The sequence below is a fragment of the Protomyctophum bolini genome, assembly GCF_963924005.1.
Source record: "Protomyctophum bolini genome assembly, chromosome: 18".
NCBI classification, from domain to species: Eukaryota; Metazoa; Chordata; class Actinopteri; order Myctophiformes; family Myctophidae; genus Protomyctophum; species Protomyctophum bolini.
In genome coordinates this window covers 6,936,486-6,951,575 of record NC_137879.1, presented here as the reverse complement: position 1 = coordinate 6,951,575, position 15,090 = coordinate 6,936,486, and the positions used below count along the sequence as shown (strand labels likewise).

The 15,090-nt window shown below is 44.2% G+C and overlaps 1 protein-coding gene across 4 annotated transcripts in view; it reads left to right on the top strand.

Moving 5' to 3' along the window:
- The window catches only part of LOC308332643 (uncharacterized protein), a 160,420-nt gene that overhangs the window by 30,329 nt on the left and 115,001 nt on the right, over positions 1–15,090 (top strand). For all 4 annotated transcript variants that reach the window (XR_013965729.1, XR_013965730.1, XM_080788649.1 and 1 more), the window contains exon 3: positions 5,379–5,471. Coding sequence is in view for 2 of the 4 variants with exons in the window: in XM_080788649.1 (XP_080644775.1) it covers positions 5,379–5,471 (93 nt within the window). In the remaining 2 variants the exon portion in view is untranslated. The remainder of the gene's footprint in view (positions 1–5,378; positions 5,472–15,090) is intronic.

The window sequence follows — 15,090 nt, the reverse complement described above, 5'->3', positions numbered from 1 at the left end:
ACTCGGCTTTGTCGTTGGGAAGGTCATGTTTACCCATGGAGGATACAATACAACCATCTGACTGGATAATGTACACGCTGCATGGACACCACCACAATGGTCTGGCCTTTAATTAACACCGGAGGAAACTCCTCCACCTGCCTCAGCATGGCACTCTGCCACCATCACCGGGACAAAGATGTTTGTATTTGGGGGGTAAATGGGAACAACAACCTGAGTGTGTTTGACACAGAGACCAACCACTGCCTGTCCTGAACACACCTTCTGCACAGCTTCCTCCAGAAGGACGTTACCACCATTAGTCAGTCTTTTCCTACAATGGAGAGCTACAGTATACATATTAAGGTGGCAGGAAATTTAACCAAGGCTTTAAATGACCTATGGAAATTCAGTCCAGCGAAGAAGGTTGAGTCCAAAGGGAATGTTCCATATTTAATAAGTTACTTCACAATATGGAGACACTGTTGCATGGATGGCTGGAGATCGTATCATCCTCTTTGGAGGACAAAGATCATATAATGTTCCATTCTTAGCTCGCGCTGGTCACGCTATATAAAGTCTCTCTAGAAGCGTTAATATTCCAAACGAGAGGCGTGCTGAAGTCAGAAATGAAGACTATCAGTATTATGCCCTTTTGGTCAGAACCACAGAGAGCTCCCTATAGATTAGGAGATACGAGGCATTCTTTTGGTCAGAACCACGGAGAGCTCCCTATAGATTAGGAGATACGAGGCATTCTTTTGGTCAGAACCACGGAGAGCTCCCTATAGATTAGGAGATACGAGGCATTCTTTTGGTCAGAACCACGGAGAGCTCCCTATAGATTAGGAGATACGAGGCATTCTTTGGTCAGAACCACAGAGAGCTCCCTATAGATTAGGAGATACGAGGCATTCTTTCTGAGCCGTAAACAAGGAAGTGAACGGTAGCAGGCATCGCGAAACAGCAAGGTGTATATGGTGCAGATTGCAGAAGGAGGGAATATATTTTATTATATTTATGTATATACTGTATATATATATCGGGCCAATGGCATTTAATGTTTGTGTTTCCACAAAAAGTCGATTTGTTCAGACACATATGACGTAAATTCTCTTTTATTGTCAATGGTAAATGTGCCAAGAGTCCAGGACGATAATAAGCTGTATATGTAGCATAAAACAATGCTGCTGAGCAAGAGGAGCAGTGTGCAGGAATTTGGTTCATAAAATACATTTATTTTTTCATGACTGCTTCAGTTCTCACTGTCCAACCCAACGCACCTGCATCTGAACCAAGTGGACGTGCAAATATCTCCTTGGCATATTTTATTTGATTTAAATGATCTATAAAGAAAAGTGTCCCGCACACTCTCTGTCTGTCTGTCTGTCTGTCTGGAGCTCGCAAAAGAAGGATGCTCTTTATTAAATTGACGTTTTCGGTCGTTAGACCTTCATCGTCCGGGACAAATGTCTATTTAAAACAGTGAAAATAGCACCGGGAGACCATTTCAATGGGTGACAGTAGCAGAGTGACCAATTAGGCCTGACTTCTTAGACATTTAAAAAACGTTCGCTCCAGAGAGGACATGCCACATATTCACGGTTTTTCAAAAATAGCAGACCTACAAGCTCATAGCGTGCCACTCGGTAGATCTGCTATTTTTCAATAGCTAAAGTATAACATTACACCAAAAGGGGTTCCCGCCCCAAAATGGGTTAACCCATTCTGACCTGAGATCAGATTCATACGAGGTTTTCCACTGGACACACACTGGTCTGATGAACCCATTCTGACCTGAGATCAGATTCTAAAAAATGTCAGTCGTTCTTCGATCTTTCAAAAATAGCAGACCTACAAGCTCGTAGCGCGCCACTCGGTGGCGCGCTATGAGCTTGTAGATCTGCTATTTTTCAATAGCTAAAGCATAACATGATGCTGACACCAAAATGGGTGCCCGGTCAGAATGGGTTAAACTGCTGTAGTTAAGAGAATTGGACTTGAGGTGCTTATATCAGATCTACAAACACAATACAAACATCACAATGCATCTCATTGCGATGCATTGTGAAGCTTGTACGTAGATCAGCAATTCGTTTGTCAAATTTTCCCCTCAGAATATGGACGACGGGGGTTACGAAGTGGTTACACCTGCATCTCCCACAGACACTGCTCCTAATAATTAGGATGGGTGAATGCAGACGACACATTACATCACATATATGCAAATGAGCGGAGGCGAATACCCAGATGACTACTAACCCATTCTGACCGGGAACCCCTTTTGGTGTTAGCATCATGTTATGCTTTAGCTATTGAAAAATAGCAGATCTACAAGCTCATGAGCTTGTAGATCTGCTATTTTTTTTAAATCAAAGAACGACTGACATTTTTAGAATCTGATCTCAGGTCAGAATGGGTTAATAAAGACCAGTGTGTGTCCAGTGGAAGCCTCGTATGAATCTGATCTCAGGTCAGAATGGGCTAAAGGGGGACTAAATCACTCAATTAATTTCCTTGGGGACAAAGTGCTTCCCCAAAGGAACAGAGTTATTTATTACACTTATTGGATGGATGACTGTGCAGTGTGTCATATATATATATATATATATATATATACACCACATGTAGTTTAGTACGTCAATGGATGAAGCTCTGGGGGAGATGATTATAGGGGGTAGATATCGTCCAAAAGGAGACCTGGGAATTGCAGCTGACGATATGGATGATCCGACTGAAAGGCTCTTTGCAGTCGATGATTCGACTGCATGAAAGGCTCTTTGCACAGCAGCAATATCTTACAATAAATGCATCACATCTCTGTGCCTGTGCCTGTGTGTGTGTGTGCGCATGTGCCTGTGTGTGTGTGTGTGCGTGTGTGTGCGTGTGTGTCTGTGTGTGTGTGTGTGTGTGTGTGTGTGTGTGCGCGTGTACGTCTCTGTAATCCATGAAACTGGAGAACCGGTTCGCCGCACCGACTTCTTGAATTTGACACACGCGTTCCACACCATCACAGGGAGTACAGTACCCGGTATTTATATATATATACACGGTTGTCCAGAACCACCAGAAAAGGCTCTGGTCAGGCTCTGCCACTGCCAGTGGACCTAATGAGCTCCAAGTGCCCACACCTGATTACTTCATTCTCCACAGACGTTTGCCTGCACTGCACAAAGTCTTACACAGACAGACAGGTGCTATATGACAACGGGTATTATATGCTATGGTGGGGTGTTGTATTTATGAGACGTAGCTTGCGGAGTTAGTTCAGTCAGACATACTCGAGGGGGTTCATGCCGTGCTCAAAGGCGCATACTATACTCAAGGGGTTAACATGCTGCATTACTATGTGGGCGTATGAGTGTGTGCAAGTCCCACACGCCATTCGCCGATGCGGCAGTCAGCCGTTCCAAATGGCCCCTTACGGGGTGTGTAACTCTGAGAGTTATGGTCTAAATTAGTTTTTTGAAAGTTTGAGAACCACTGAGCCATCATTGTTTTCATTGGTAACAGCGACAGTAAGGAAGAGGCCCACATTATATTCCAAACATGGCTGCCGTGCGATGACCCGTAGCGTCCGCAGAGAATAAATAAATATGTGAGAGGAACAAACTTCAACATTATGAAATCACAGCCGGACTTTCACCTTGACAATGATTGGATTAATAATGCTCCTAAAACCACCTGCCTGTACGTGACCAAACTTCTCTATGAACTGTGCATGCGGTGAAACTCTCGGCTCCCTTTCCCCTGACTTCTTCAACCACGCATCACCAATTAAGTGTCACCATGCATGACATCATGTCAAAGCAAAGATAGCAGCTCTGCGTTGCATTAAGTATATAGAGCGACTGAGGGGTTAAACTTTAAGAAACGCTGCACTAGAGTCAGCAAGCAATTCGTCGCCACCACCACCACCACCACACCACACCCCTACCCACCCCCACCCACTGTCTGTCTGTCTGTCTAGTGCCTACACACAAGCACAGCACACACACACACACACACACTGACAGCCCTTCTGCATCGCTAAGGCTGGTGAGCTTGTTTATGAATAATGAGTCATGCGTGTGTGCGTGCGTGCGTGCGTGCGTCAGAGATTGAGTGTGCGTGGGTGCGTGCGTGCCTGAGGGACAGTCTTGTGTCAATATATCTTTCAACACTGTGTGAATTAATGTTCCAAGAACTTCTCCCTATATATATATAATTGTGCACTAGAGAGAGAGAGAGAGAGAGAGAGAGAGAGTTCTAACAACGTACGTTTACTGTTACGCGAGTGCTGTACTTAAGTATAGCCTACATGTGTTGAGTATTCTGTACTTTATACTTGAGTATTTACAATTTACAACTTACTTTTGACTCCACTACATTTCTATGAAGGGAGAACGGTACATTCTACCTGTTCTGTCTGTCTGTCTGTCTGTCTGTCTTTGCTGTCAGTCAGGCGTCTTTTTCTCTTACGCAATAGATATTTCTCATCTTTGTTTTTGCTTCTCTCCCTTCCTTCCTTCCTATATTGTTTTTTTGGTTCCGTCATCATCTATTCACCCATTGTTCTCTCAACGCGTCAGCAAACGTGTCCATGTAACGTTCAACTCCAGTGCACACACACACACACACACACACACACACACACACACACACAGAGAGAGAGAGAGAGAGGGATGGAGGGAGGGAGAAGGAGAGAAACACATACACTAGAGCCAAAGGGGCAGAATTAGAGCATTGGATTTTTAAAAGCACTTCATTAAAACCCACATCTTTCCAATTCAGCCCGTATACTACTATCGGGACGCTCAAACACCCCGCGGGACAGTTACTCAACTCATGTGATCCCGTATAACATACACACAGCTACACAAACAAACACACTTTACATTAGGAGAAGCAAATAGCCAACGTCGTGCAGGCAGCTATAGGCACAAACAACACCCCACCAGCAGCAGCCCCGATGAGATTAAAGCCTGCTCATTAAAGCCTGCACTGGATCTTATGTAGACCCAGTCCTCCATTGTTATCGTTTTAGAGAGAGAGAGAGAGAGAGAGAGAGAGAGAGAGAGATAGAGAGAGAGAGAGAGAGAGAGAGAGAGGTGGAACAGAAGAGAGGGGGTGGATGAAGACATACTGTATGTATATGCTACACAACAGGTTTGATAAGAAGTGCCAGTTCTTCACTGAGAGCAGCAGGTTTACATGTCATCATGGGTACAGTATACTATACAGGCTGATGTCTGACACAATGCATAGCTTCCCTGGCAGGGAAAAACCAACAACTGTATAGCGCCGTACACTGAGTCATCCTATTAACTATTGGTCTTGTGCGTGTGCGTGTGTGTGTGTGTGTGTGTGTGTGTGTGTGTGTGTGTGTGTGTGCGTGTGTGTGTGTGTTTACCTTGCAGGTCCTGTGGCATCTTGACATCTTCCGGAGAAGCTTCCGGCAGCTGACTTCACACAAGTGCATGGAGGATTCCTGCATCTTCTGCGCTCTGAAGGTTAGAGCCATGCGTCACACGCCGTCTACAGCAAACACAAATGATTGATTGATTGATTGATTGATTGGATACTATATTAGCAGGTTTGTTAACAGTCCAGGTACGGTCAATGGTGATGCTAATAAAAAAAAAGCCCCCGTCATGACAACAGAGGCAGCAACAACAGTAGAACTAAAGGACAAGTCATTTTGTGTTGCGTTATCTTGGGCGCTGTGCTCTGAAAATAGCCCACAACGTGTCGCGCTACAACGCATTAGGACGCAATCAAGGCCTGACTAAAAATGTCATTTTAGTCGACTAAATCAACTGTGGATTTAGTCGAATAGAATCTGGATATTTAATCAACTAAAACTAGACTAAAGTAAAACACTTCAGATGGCTATAATTTGACTAAAACTAAATTAAAATGTATTGAAAAGAGAAAAAGACTGTTGTCAAAATGAACAATGGCCCCAAGGTGTTCAAAGAGTTCAACTACAGTATGCTACAGTATATAATATTATGCTCACTTGGTATTGTATTGAACAGATCAACTCGCAGCCAAGCAAGCAAAGGCCAGTTTGTTTTTGAAGCGCATTTTTTAACAAGGCAATTTCATGTGCTTTGCATAAAGCATTAAGCAAAGGAAACGCATTATAAAAGTACATTAGGATACAATAAAAACATTTAAAAAATAAATTACAGTGCAGAAGAGAGAGAGAGAGAGAGAGAGAGAGAGAGAAACAGCATGACAGTGTGCCAGCTAGACCTGCGTGTTGTTTTCTGGGAGCTTGTTCCAGATATTTGGTGCATTAAAAAGTAAAAATGCTGCCTCTCCAACGTTTAGTTTTGATTTCAGGGATCAGAAAAGCTAGACGTTTCCCAGCTGACCTGAGAGGTCCGTCTGGCGATGTAGCAAAAAAGATCGGAAATACTCTATATTTCTAAATCATTCAACGTTTTACAGACCGGCAGTAGTGTTTTTTAAATCAATTCTTTAGAACAAAACAGAACAAAAAGGTAGGAGCGCACACCGGTAGTGGGGAGGTGCTGCTGACCGCAGGGAGACAAACCTTGGACAAAGAAAAGAGGCCGCACAGCTCGTATATATAGTCACGATGCTATAGAAACTTTTATTGAACAGACGTTTCGGCTAAACAGGATGCCTTCTTCAGGGAGTGTGAAATCAATTCTTTGACAGTGATATGATCTGATGATGATGTGATGCCTCCCCATCTTCTGCACTCCATATACGCAGCGTTTCTCACGAGTCACGACAACCACTCCGCATAAAAGTTCCCTAAACACTGTTTTAGTTGCGTGTGAGTGTCGTCTGGCCCGCAACACACTCTGCCTCCCTATATTTGGGGCATATCATTGCATTTTAAATAGCAAGAAATAGCCAATTCTGCAGCTCACAATGCCAGTTGCCTTTTGCCACACTTTTATTTATTTTTACTTGATGATCTGCTGGAAATATTTGTATTTATTTATTTGCTGATTCATAGCGCTTCACAAGACCTTTATTATGAGCAAATTCTAACAGGCGAAGAATTCAGAATGTGTTTTTTTTTCTTTTTTCACTTTGGGGGATTGCTGTGTGTGTGTGTGTGTGTGTGTGTGTGTGTATGTGTGTGTGTGTGTGTGTGTGTGTGTGTGTGTGTGTGTGTGTGTACGTGTGTGTGTGTGTGTGTGTGTGTGTGTGTGTATGTCTGTGCAATTGTGCATCATCTACTTTGCAAAGCTGCAGCGCAGCATTTTGGAGCTCTCTTATGTGATGACAACGCGTTATGAAGCCAGTGTCTCTCTCTCTCTCTCTCTCTCTCTCTCTCTCTCAGCCCTCCATGTCCCCCCCCCATGTCCCCCCCACTTGCAGCAAAAACACAGTTACTTCAGGCCAAGGACGTGCAGAGTGTGAGAGAGGCATGGGGCTGAAACTCTCTAAAACAGTGGTTTTCAACCCTTTTCGTAGTAATGGGCATTTGAGCCACAGATCGGACGGACCACCATTTGATGACATTTAGCCTCTCAGAGCCCAAAGTGTAGAACCTTTTAGTTGTCGTTGTTGGATAAGATGTTGTCTACAATTCCATGCTGTATTGATGTTGGTACCATTAACCCATTCTGAACGGGAACCCATTTTGGTGTTAGCACCATGTCGTGCTTTAGCTATTGAAAAATAGCAGATCTACAAGCTCATAGCGCGCCACCGAGTGGCGCGCTACGAGCTTGTAGGTCTGCTATTTTTGAAAAATCGAAGAACGACTGACATAATCTGATCTCAGGTCAGAATGGGTTAATCAGACCAGTGTGTGTCAACCTCGTATGAATCTGATCTCAGGTCAGAATGGGTTAAGAGAGATAACAGACAAACGTTGATCACAAATAACAATTCTTCTACATTCTCTATTTGTGTAGACTTCTTGTAAATTAACCGATGCCGAATTTTACCGATGATTTAACTAATATAACCGCTATTATATTAAGGGTAAAAATAGAATTGAGAAGGGGCCAACTCATGTTGCTATTAAGATTAGGTGATGTAATGGTGATGTAAAACAAACACAGACAAAACAAACATTAAACTCTCTTTATTGTCAATGGCGTTTTTTAATGTTTGTTTAACTAAAAACAAACATTAAACATGTCAGCTCCCCTCAAAATCAATCTAAGAACCTTTAACTGGTTGACCACCTGGAACCCCCTCAAGGACCACTGGTTGAAAACCCCCTGCCCTAAAAAGCACGCTTTTGGCAAAAAAACAAATAGTGGATCTATACAAGCGTTAGCCGCTGAAGATGCGGCGTACCGCATGTCGTACGACATGGGTTTTCCACACAGAGGACACATTCTTTCAAGGCTAAAATGCTGCACTTCAAGTTCAGGAGAGTTAGAAGGGAAAAAAAAGGTAATTAATTATCCTTGAATGCTGCCTTCGGGTATGGCATGGGAAGGAAATTGGCGCATTTTCATTTCTTTCACCGTGGTATATAAAGGCTGCTTTCGTGGTCTGGAGAGGGCAGGTTTTTCCTGGTGAAAGGGCAGGGGGTGAAGCCTCCTTTGATGTCTATGTGTCCGGTTCCAAATGGATCCAATGTGTGGTTCTTATTTAGTCACGAAGCTTTTTTTTTTTTTTTAGGCTTTCCACCTTAATTTTCTTTTTTTTGAAGGAGGGACAGACAGTAGGCTGACAGGAAAAAGGGGAGAGAGATGGGGGGGACGGGGGACACATGCGATAAAGGCTGTCGGGATCGGGAGTCGAACCCGCGGCACACTGCCAGACTGGATTACCAGCCAAGGTGCCTGGACCGCTGAGCCACGGCCATGAGGCCATGCAGTCAAAAAGCTTGTTAATATTTTTCCTTGGTTCGATAAAAACCCACAGGCGCACTTACTGTACAACCACTGTCACGTTCACTTCACGCAAATAACAAAAAATAAATAAACTACTACTTTTGCGTGACAGTCTTGTACAACAAAGTGGGCCATTCATTTACCCCCCCCCTCCCCCCAAAAAAGGAATGATACTGTATATACAAGGTTTCTGCCCGTCTGTGACGATAAATATGTGTGTGCATTTTTTTAAAGGTATAGGCTGTAGTGTAGTGGTGGTGTGTTTGCATGTGCGTAGTTGCGTACATGAGTGGGTGTGTGTGCGTGTGTGTGTACTGTGTGTGCGTGTGTGTGTGTGTGTGTGTGTGTATTGTGTAGTAGCAGTCGATGTGTGTGTTCTTACATGCTGTTCCGTCTTCTAGCACTTCTCTGTAATTAATTGGCTTGACTGAATGAGCTGAGTTAGCAGAACCCACGCTGGGCTGCTCTGTGTGCACACACACACACACACACACACACACACACACACACACACACACACACACACACACACACACACACACACCACACACACACCACACACACACACACACACACATTTGTATTACCATACTCGTGAGGACATCGATAATGTTTTAGTATACGGCAATTCTTTAACTTTAACCCCTAAACATATCCTCGGTGCCTAATAAGGGCACTGGTTCCCAAACTTTGTCATGCCAAGGACCCCCACAGTGACACTAACTAGCCCGCGGACCCCCCATGGGACCCCCAATAAGAGAAGATTCATACAGCTCTAGCAGAGATTCTCAACCCGTTTCATTTCAAGGGGACCGGCCCCCCAGTTTGACATGCATTAGTCTACGAACTACGGATTTAATGGCATTTCTATCTCTGGGACCCCCAATTTATATTGTAAAATCAATGTTAATTTAACTCTGAGAATGTGTACTCTCAGAGTTACAGACCCATAAGGGTCCATTTGGTTCCAAAGTATCATTTAGCTGGGGGACTCCCTGGAACTCCCTCAAGGGCCCCTTCCATTTTGGGAACCACTGCTCTAAGGGCCCTGTTTTCGTCAGTGCTATAAACCTTTTATCCCTAAACATCTTGTTTTTTTTTACTATTCAAATAGTCGATCTACAAGCTCACAACGTGTCGATGTAGATCGGCTAGTTGAACTATGTTTTTCAAAATGGTAAAAAAAAAGGCAAAGAAGTTTAATGATAAGGTGTTTAGCACTAAACGGAAATGGGCCCTAATCATAATCCCCAACCTGAATAATTTTCAAATTGTACATCTTCGTCCCCCCAAATCAGTTTTAACCATAAAAACAAACATAAAAGGTGGATCCTCTTGTAATGCTTTATTGGGTCGTCGCTCGCAGTTAACAGTCTTTGTATCGAGTCGTGCTTTAAATGTACCGTAATTCTGCAAACGGTTTTAATAAACATTTCAATCAATCAATCAAAAGGTCCTCGCAAAAAGTATCAAAACTCTACTACGGTATACTTGTAGGGACGCTGTAGCTCCTCACAATAAAGTACAAACGTGCAGTATGCACGCACACGCATATACACACGTACACCGCACACAGCCTCATGGGTGTGTGTGTGTGTGTGTGTGTGCATTGTACGTGAGCATTATTAGTCATCCGTGGGAGAAGAAACGGAGGCAGCTAGCGGGGAACGGCAGACATGTTTAACCCATTCTGACCGGGAACCCGTTTTGGTGTTAGCATCATGTTATGCTTTAGCTATTGAAAAATAGCAGATCTACAAGCTCATAGCGCGCCACCGAGTGGCGCGCTACGAGCTTGTAGGTCTGCTATTTTTGAAAAATCAAAGAACGACTGACATTTTTAGAATCTGATCTCAGGTCAGAATGGGTTGATCAGACCTGTGTGTGTCCAGTGGAAACCTCGTATGAATCTGATCTCAGGTCAGAATGGGTTAAGTGTTCATATCGCTCTGTCACTGGCGGTGTTATCAGCCATCCATTGTGTGTCCATTGTCACCGGTGATCAAAGAGCATAATCGTTGCCTTGCGGGGTAACTTATTCTTCTTCCTCCTCTTCTCTCTGTGAGGAGGAGGAGGAGGTCTTTCTGCCAGCGCAAGATAAAACGCTGCTAAATAAACATTTAACGTGGAGATGTACTGTACTTTATGGGGGAGAAAAAAATAACCTGCATGTGTCCCCCTTGTTTTTATTAGTCACAAGCTCTTGTTAAGACTTTTCGTTTGGTTCAGCCTCTGCCTCAGCCAATTGATTGCCATGGCAACCCCACACCTGCCAATTGATTACTTAAAGGGGAATACCACCCATTTTCAACATTTTACTATGTCATTAATATACCTTAGAGCTGTTGTGTGGAAATAATAAAAAAGCCCCCCATTATGTGTTTACTATAGAAAAAAATCATTAACATGGTGAATCACAACTTGATGATGTCATCAAGATGTGATTCACCATGTTAAAACAGTTTGACTGGTTTAAACGCGTAACCTGAATTTTAATCAACTACCCTACGCTGCCGAGATTGTTGTATTACCTTTAGAGCATACGCTGAATTATTTGGGCTTTTAATCCGTGAAAATCCAGCGAAAAAAGGTCCCTCGGTTTGTTATGATCCGATCGCACCATCCACCATCTTGGTGCACCCGGAAGACGCACAACAAGACCCGTCTCCATGAGGCGTTGTACCCCATTAATTTGCATTGGCCTCAATTTCCCAGAAGCCATAGCAGCCCACAGCATGTGACGATTTCCGGTTTCGTCATCAAAACGAAACATCTAGTCTCTATCTCCGCGGAAAAGACAGAGTTTCTTTTATTTATTACAATACGGTGGATTTTAAACACATAAAACAAAAGGCGGGATGTCGTTTATAGCAACGACAGTAACCTGGATTAAACTATTCCTGGCAGCTAAACTGATTTATTAATGATTTTTTCAGACCTCCAGTGGGGAGGGATTATAATTAGAGATGTCCATATCGGTATCTGTGAATATGCCAGTCTAACCACCGATCCGACACAGGGGTAAGGGGTTGACACTATGCCAGTCTAACCACCGATCCCACACAGGGGTAAGGGGTTGACACTATGCCAGTCTAACCACCGATCCCACACAGGGGTAAGCGGTTGACACTTTGCCAGTCTAACCACCGATCCCACACAGGGGTAAGCGGTTGACACTATGGCAGGCAAATAACATTAATGTTGGGGCATGTGGAGGTTTGCTTTCGAGTTGCCCAAACCGCAAGTGCACATTGGAGTGAGGAGTCTGCTAGAAAACGAACACAAGATAAAATGGGGTGCATACTTAGTTTACACTAGTCATTGGTTAGACATTGGTTAAGGTTAGGTTTAGGTGTGCTGCCCCGTGTGAGGTTAGGGTTAGGGTGAGGGTTTGAGATAGGTTGTAGTTGTAGGACTAATGACTGGTCTAATCAATTGACTAGTCTAAACTAATTACTGTCTAAACTAAGTACTGCACCACTGGTATCGGCTAACACAGAAATTGTGATATCGGGAACAAAGAAACTGTATCGGGGACATCCCTAGAAATTCTAATGGTAGAAAGCAGAGAAAAAGTGAAGGGCTCCAAGGCCAAATACATATCAGTTTGGGGGACTTGACCATGAAAAAGTTTCAGAACCACTGCAATAAACTTTCATAGTTTCCAAAATCAGGGACGATTCCTGATATTTCAAGGGACGCTTCGGGTCGGCAACCCCCCTGTATCTGCACCAACGGAGCGCTGGAGTCACGAATATAGAGTCACGAAGCATGCAGCGCCTCTGGGCTGAACACGAACTATGCGAATCCAAAGCTATATATAATAAAGGACTGAACGTCTATAATCATGTAAATGCATGTTGTGCAGGCAGAGCAGAGGTGGATGATGATGATGATGATGATGAGTGTATGGTGTAGTAGACGCTATACATACATACGTATATGTATAACCCATTCTGACCTGGCACCCATTTTGGTGTTAGCATCATGTTATGCTTTAGCTATTGAAAAATAGCAGATCTACAAGCTCATAGCGCGCCAACCGAGTGTCGCGATACGAGCTTGTAGGTCTGCTATTTTTGAAAAATCGAAGAACGACTGACATTTTTAGAATCTGATCTCAGGTCAGAATGGGTTCATCAGACCAGTGTGTGTCCAGTGGAAACCCTGGTATGAATCTGATCTCAGGTCAGAATGGGATAATGTACTGTTGTATAGATTCAATGTCTCTCCCCTCCCTACAGTCATCCCTCCAGAAATCACTGCAACACTTTATCTCTCTCAACAGCAGAGCCCCCCCGTTCCCCCCCTCCCCTCCCCCCCCCGTTCCTCTCCTCCTGTCCTACCAGGAGAGAGAGAGAGAGAGAGAGAGAGAGAGAAAGAGAGAGAGAGAGAAAGAGAGAGAGAGAGATGAATGAATGTGCTAGTCGGTGTGGATTGTTACTCTGCCTTCACGCACATGCAAAGACACACACGCACGCGCGCGCTCGCACTCTCTCTCATTCACACACACGCACACACGCGCGCGCACACACACACACACACACGCACACGCAAGCCTCCCTCTCTCTCTCTCTTACTCACCCGTGCCTCATCCCTCCCTCCTCACCTCTCTCTCTCTCTCTCTGTAGGGTATATTCCCCCTCCATTCTCCTTGGCGCATTGCTGCAGTCAGCACAGCCACCAGAACGCACGCACGCATGCACGACGCACAGAGACACACACACACCCCATTATTTTGCTTGTTCTCTTTCACTTTGCCTTTCTCCTCTCTCTCACTCTCTCTCTTGTGCTTATGCACACACTCACGCACGCACACACACACACACACACACACACACACACACACACACACACACACACACACACACACACACACACACACACACACACACACACACACACACATCCCTCTGTCGGGAACGACCGCATTACCTTTCTCATTTCTGGCCCAGCAGACATTCCCTCTCAGATTAATGGTACCATAGTAGTCCCATTGCAACACGCTATCTATCTGTCCACCATAGTATAGTCCCACTGCAACACGCTGTCGCACAGCCATGTTCAACCACTTATAAACCCCATTCTTTAGTTGACCAAGAATGGGTTTTGATGTTATCCAATAGCCAACGTGACTGTTGTCGACTGTTGTGAAGCTTACAGATCTATGTTTTTGAGACACCGCTCCTGTAGTCAAGTTTGAACAAAAGGACGAAGAAAGGCGCAACAGTTTTCCTGCAGTGCTTCATGTGGCCTGTACCTTTTGGGAACCCCTGCATCGTGTATGGACGCTGGACAAAGCCAAAAGCGGGTGGTGTTCGAACCCACAACCTCCGTGGTGGTGGTGGCAATGTGCAGCAATCACAAAACGGCAGTGTTTATATCACTTGGTATAGCCTCGGAAACTCGGAAGACGTTTTTTATTCCCAGGGAGAAGAAAAAAAAGTCCACTTCAATTCGACATACAGTAGCGCAAACGTCACTCACTCTCTGCTGATTTCTGATCAGGTCTGCACCTTTGTTAAATTGACGCACACACACACACACACACACACACACACACACTCCTCTCTCTGTCTCTGTCGCTCTAATTAATTAGTCTCATGTCCTGCAGCTGTGCCTGGTTTCTCCCGGGCGGATCCTGCCGGGAGCTGCCTAGTATGTGTACCTATGCCATAAACAAAAGCATCTAATCACTTGGTGGTTTGGTGTGTTCGTGTCAGTATATAGTGAGGGTTTTCTACCTTCAGTCAATTATTTTTGTTAAAACCTCTTTTCCCATGCAGGCATGGGGCTAGGCAGCTGAGATGGTATTTCAGAATTTAGGTCAGTCTGCAGAACATCAGCCATGCGTTTATCGCTCCAGGTTTAGATTTCAGCAGCTGTCTCCGTGTCTCTCGACACACAACGATAGATCTCCAGCGGGAGATATGATGAGCTGGATATACATGAAGGTGTACACGAGGACACGATTCAGAAGGATTACAGAGTCTTACTCTGCACGCACGCAGCGGTGGACAGTAACTAAGTATAGCATGGACTCGAGTGCTGCACCTGAGTGCATTGTTTAGGTCATTTACTTTACTTTGTACCACATTTTGAATACTGGACTTTTATACTTTAGAGTATTTCTATGTTATGGTATTCATAAGTAGGAAAAAAAAACTCATTTTGCACACCTACAGGGACAGGTGTGTTGGAGCAGGCAACCAGTGTGTTTAACCATTCTGAACGGGAACCCGTTTTTGGTGTTTAGCATCATGTTATGCTTTAGCTATTGAAAAAT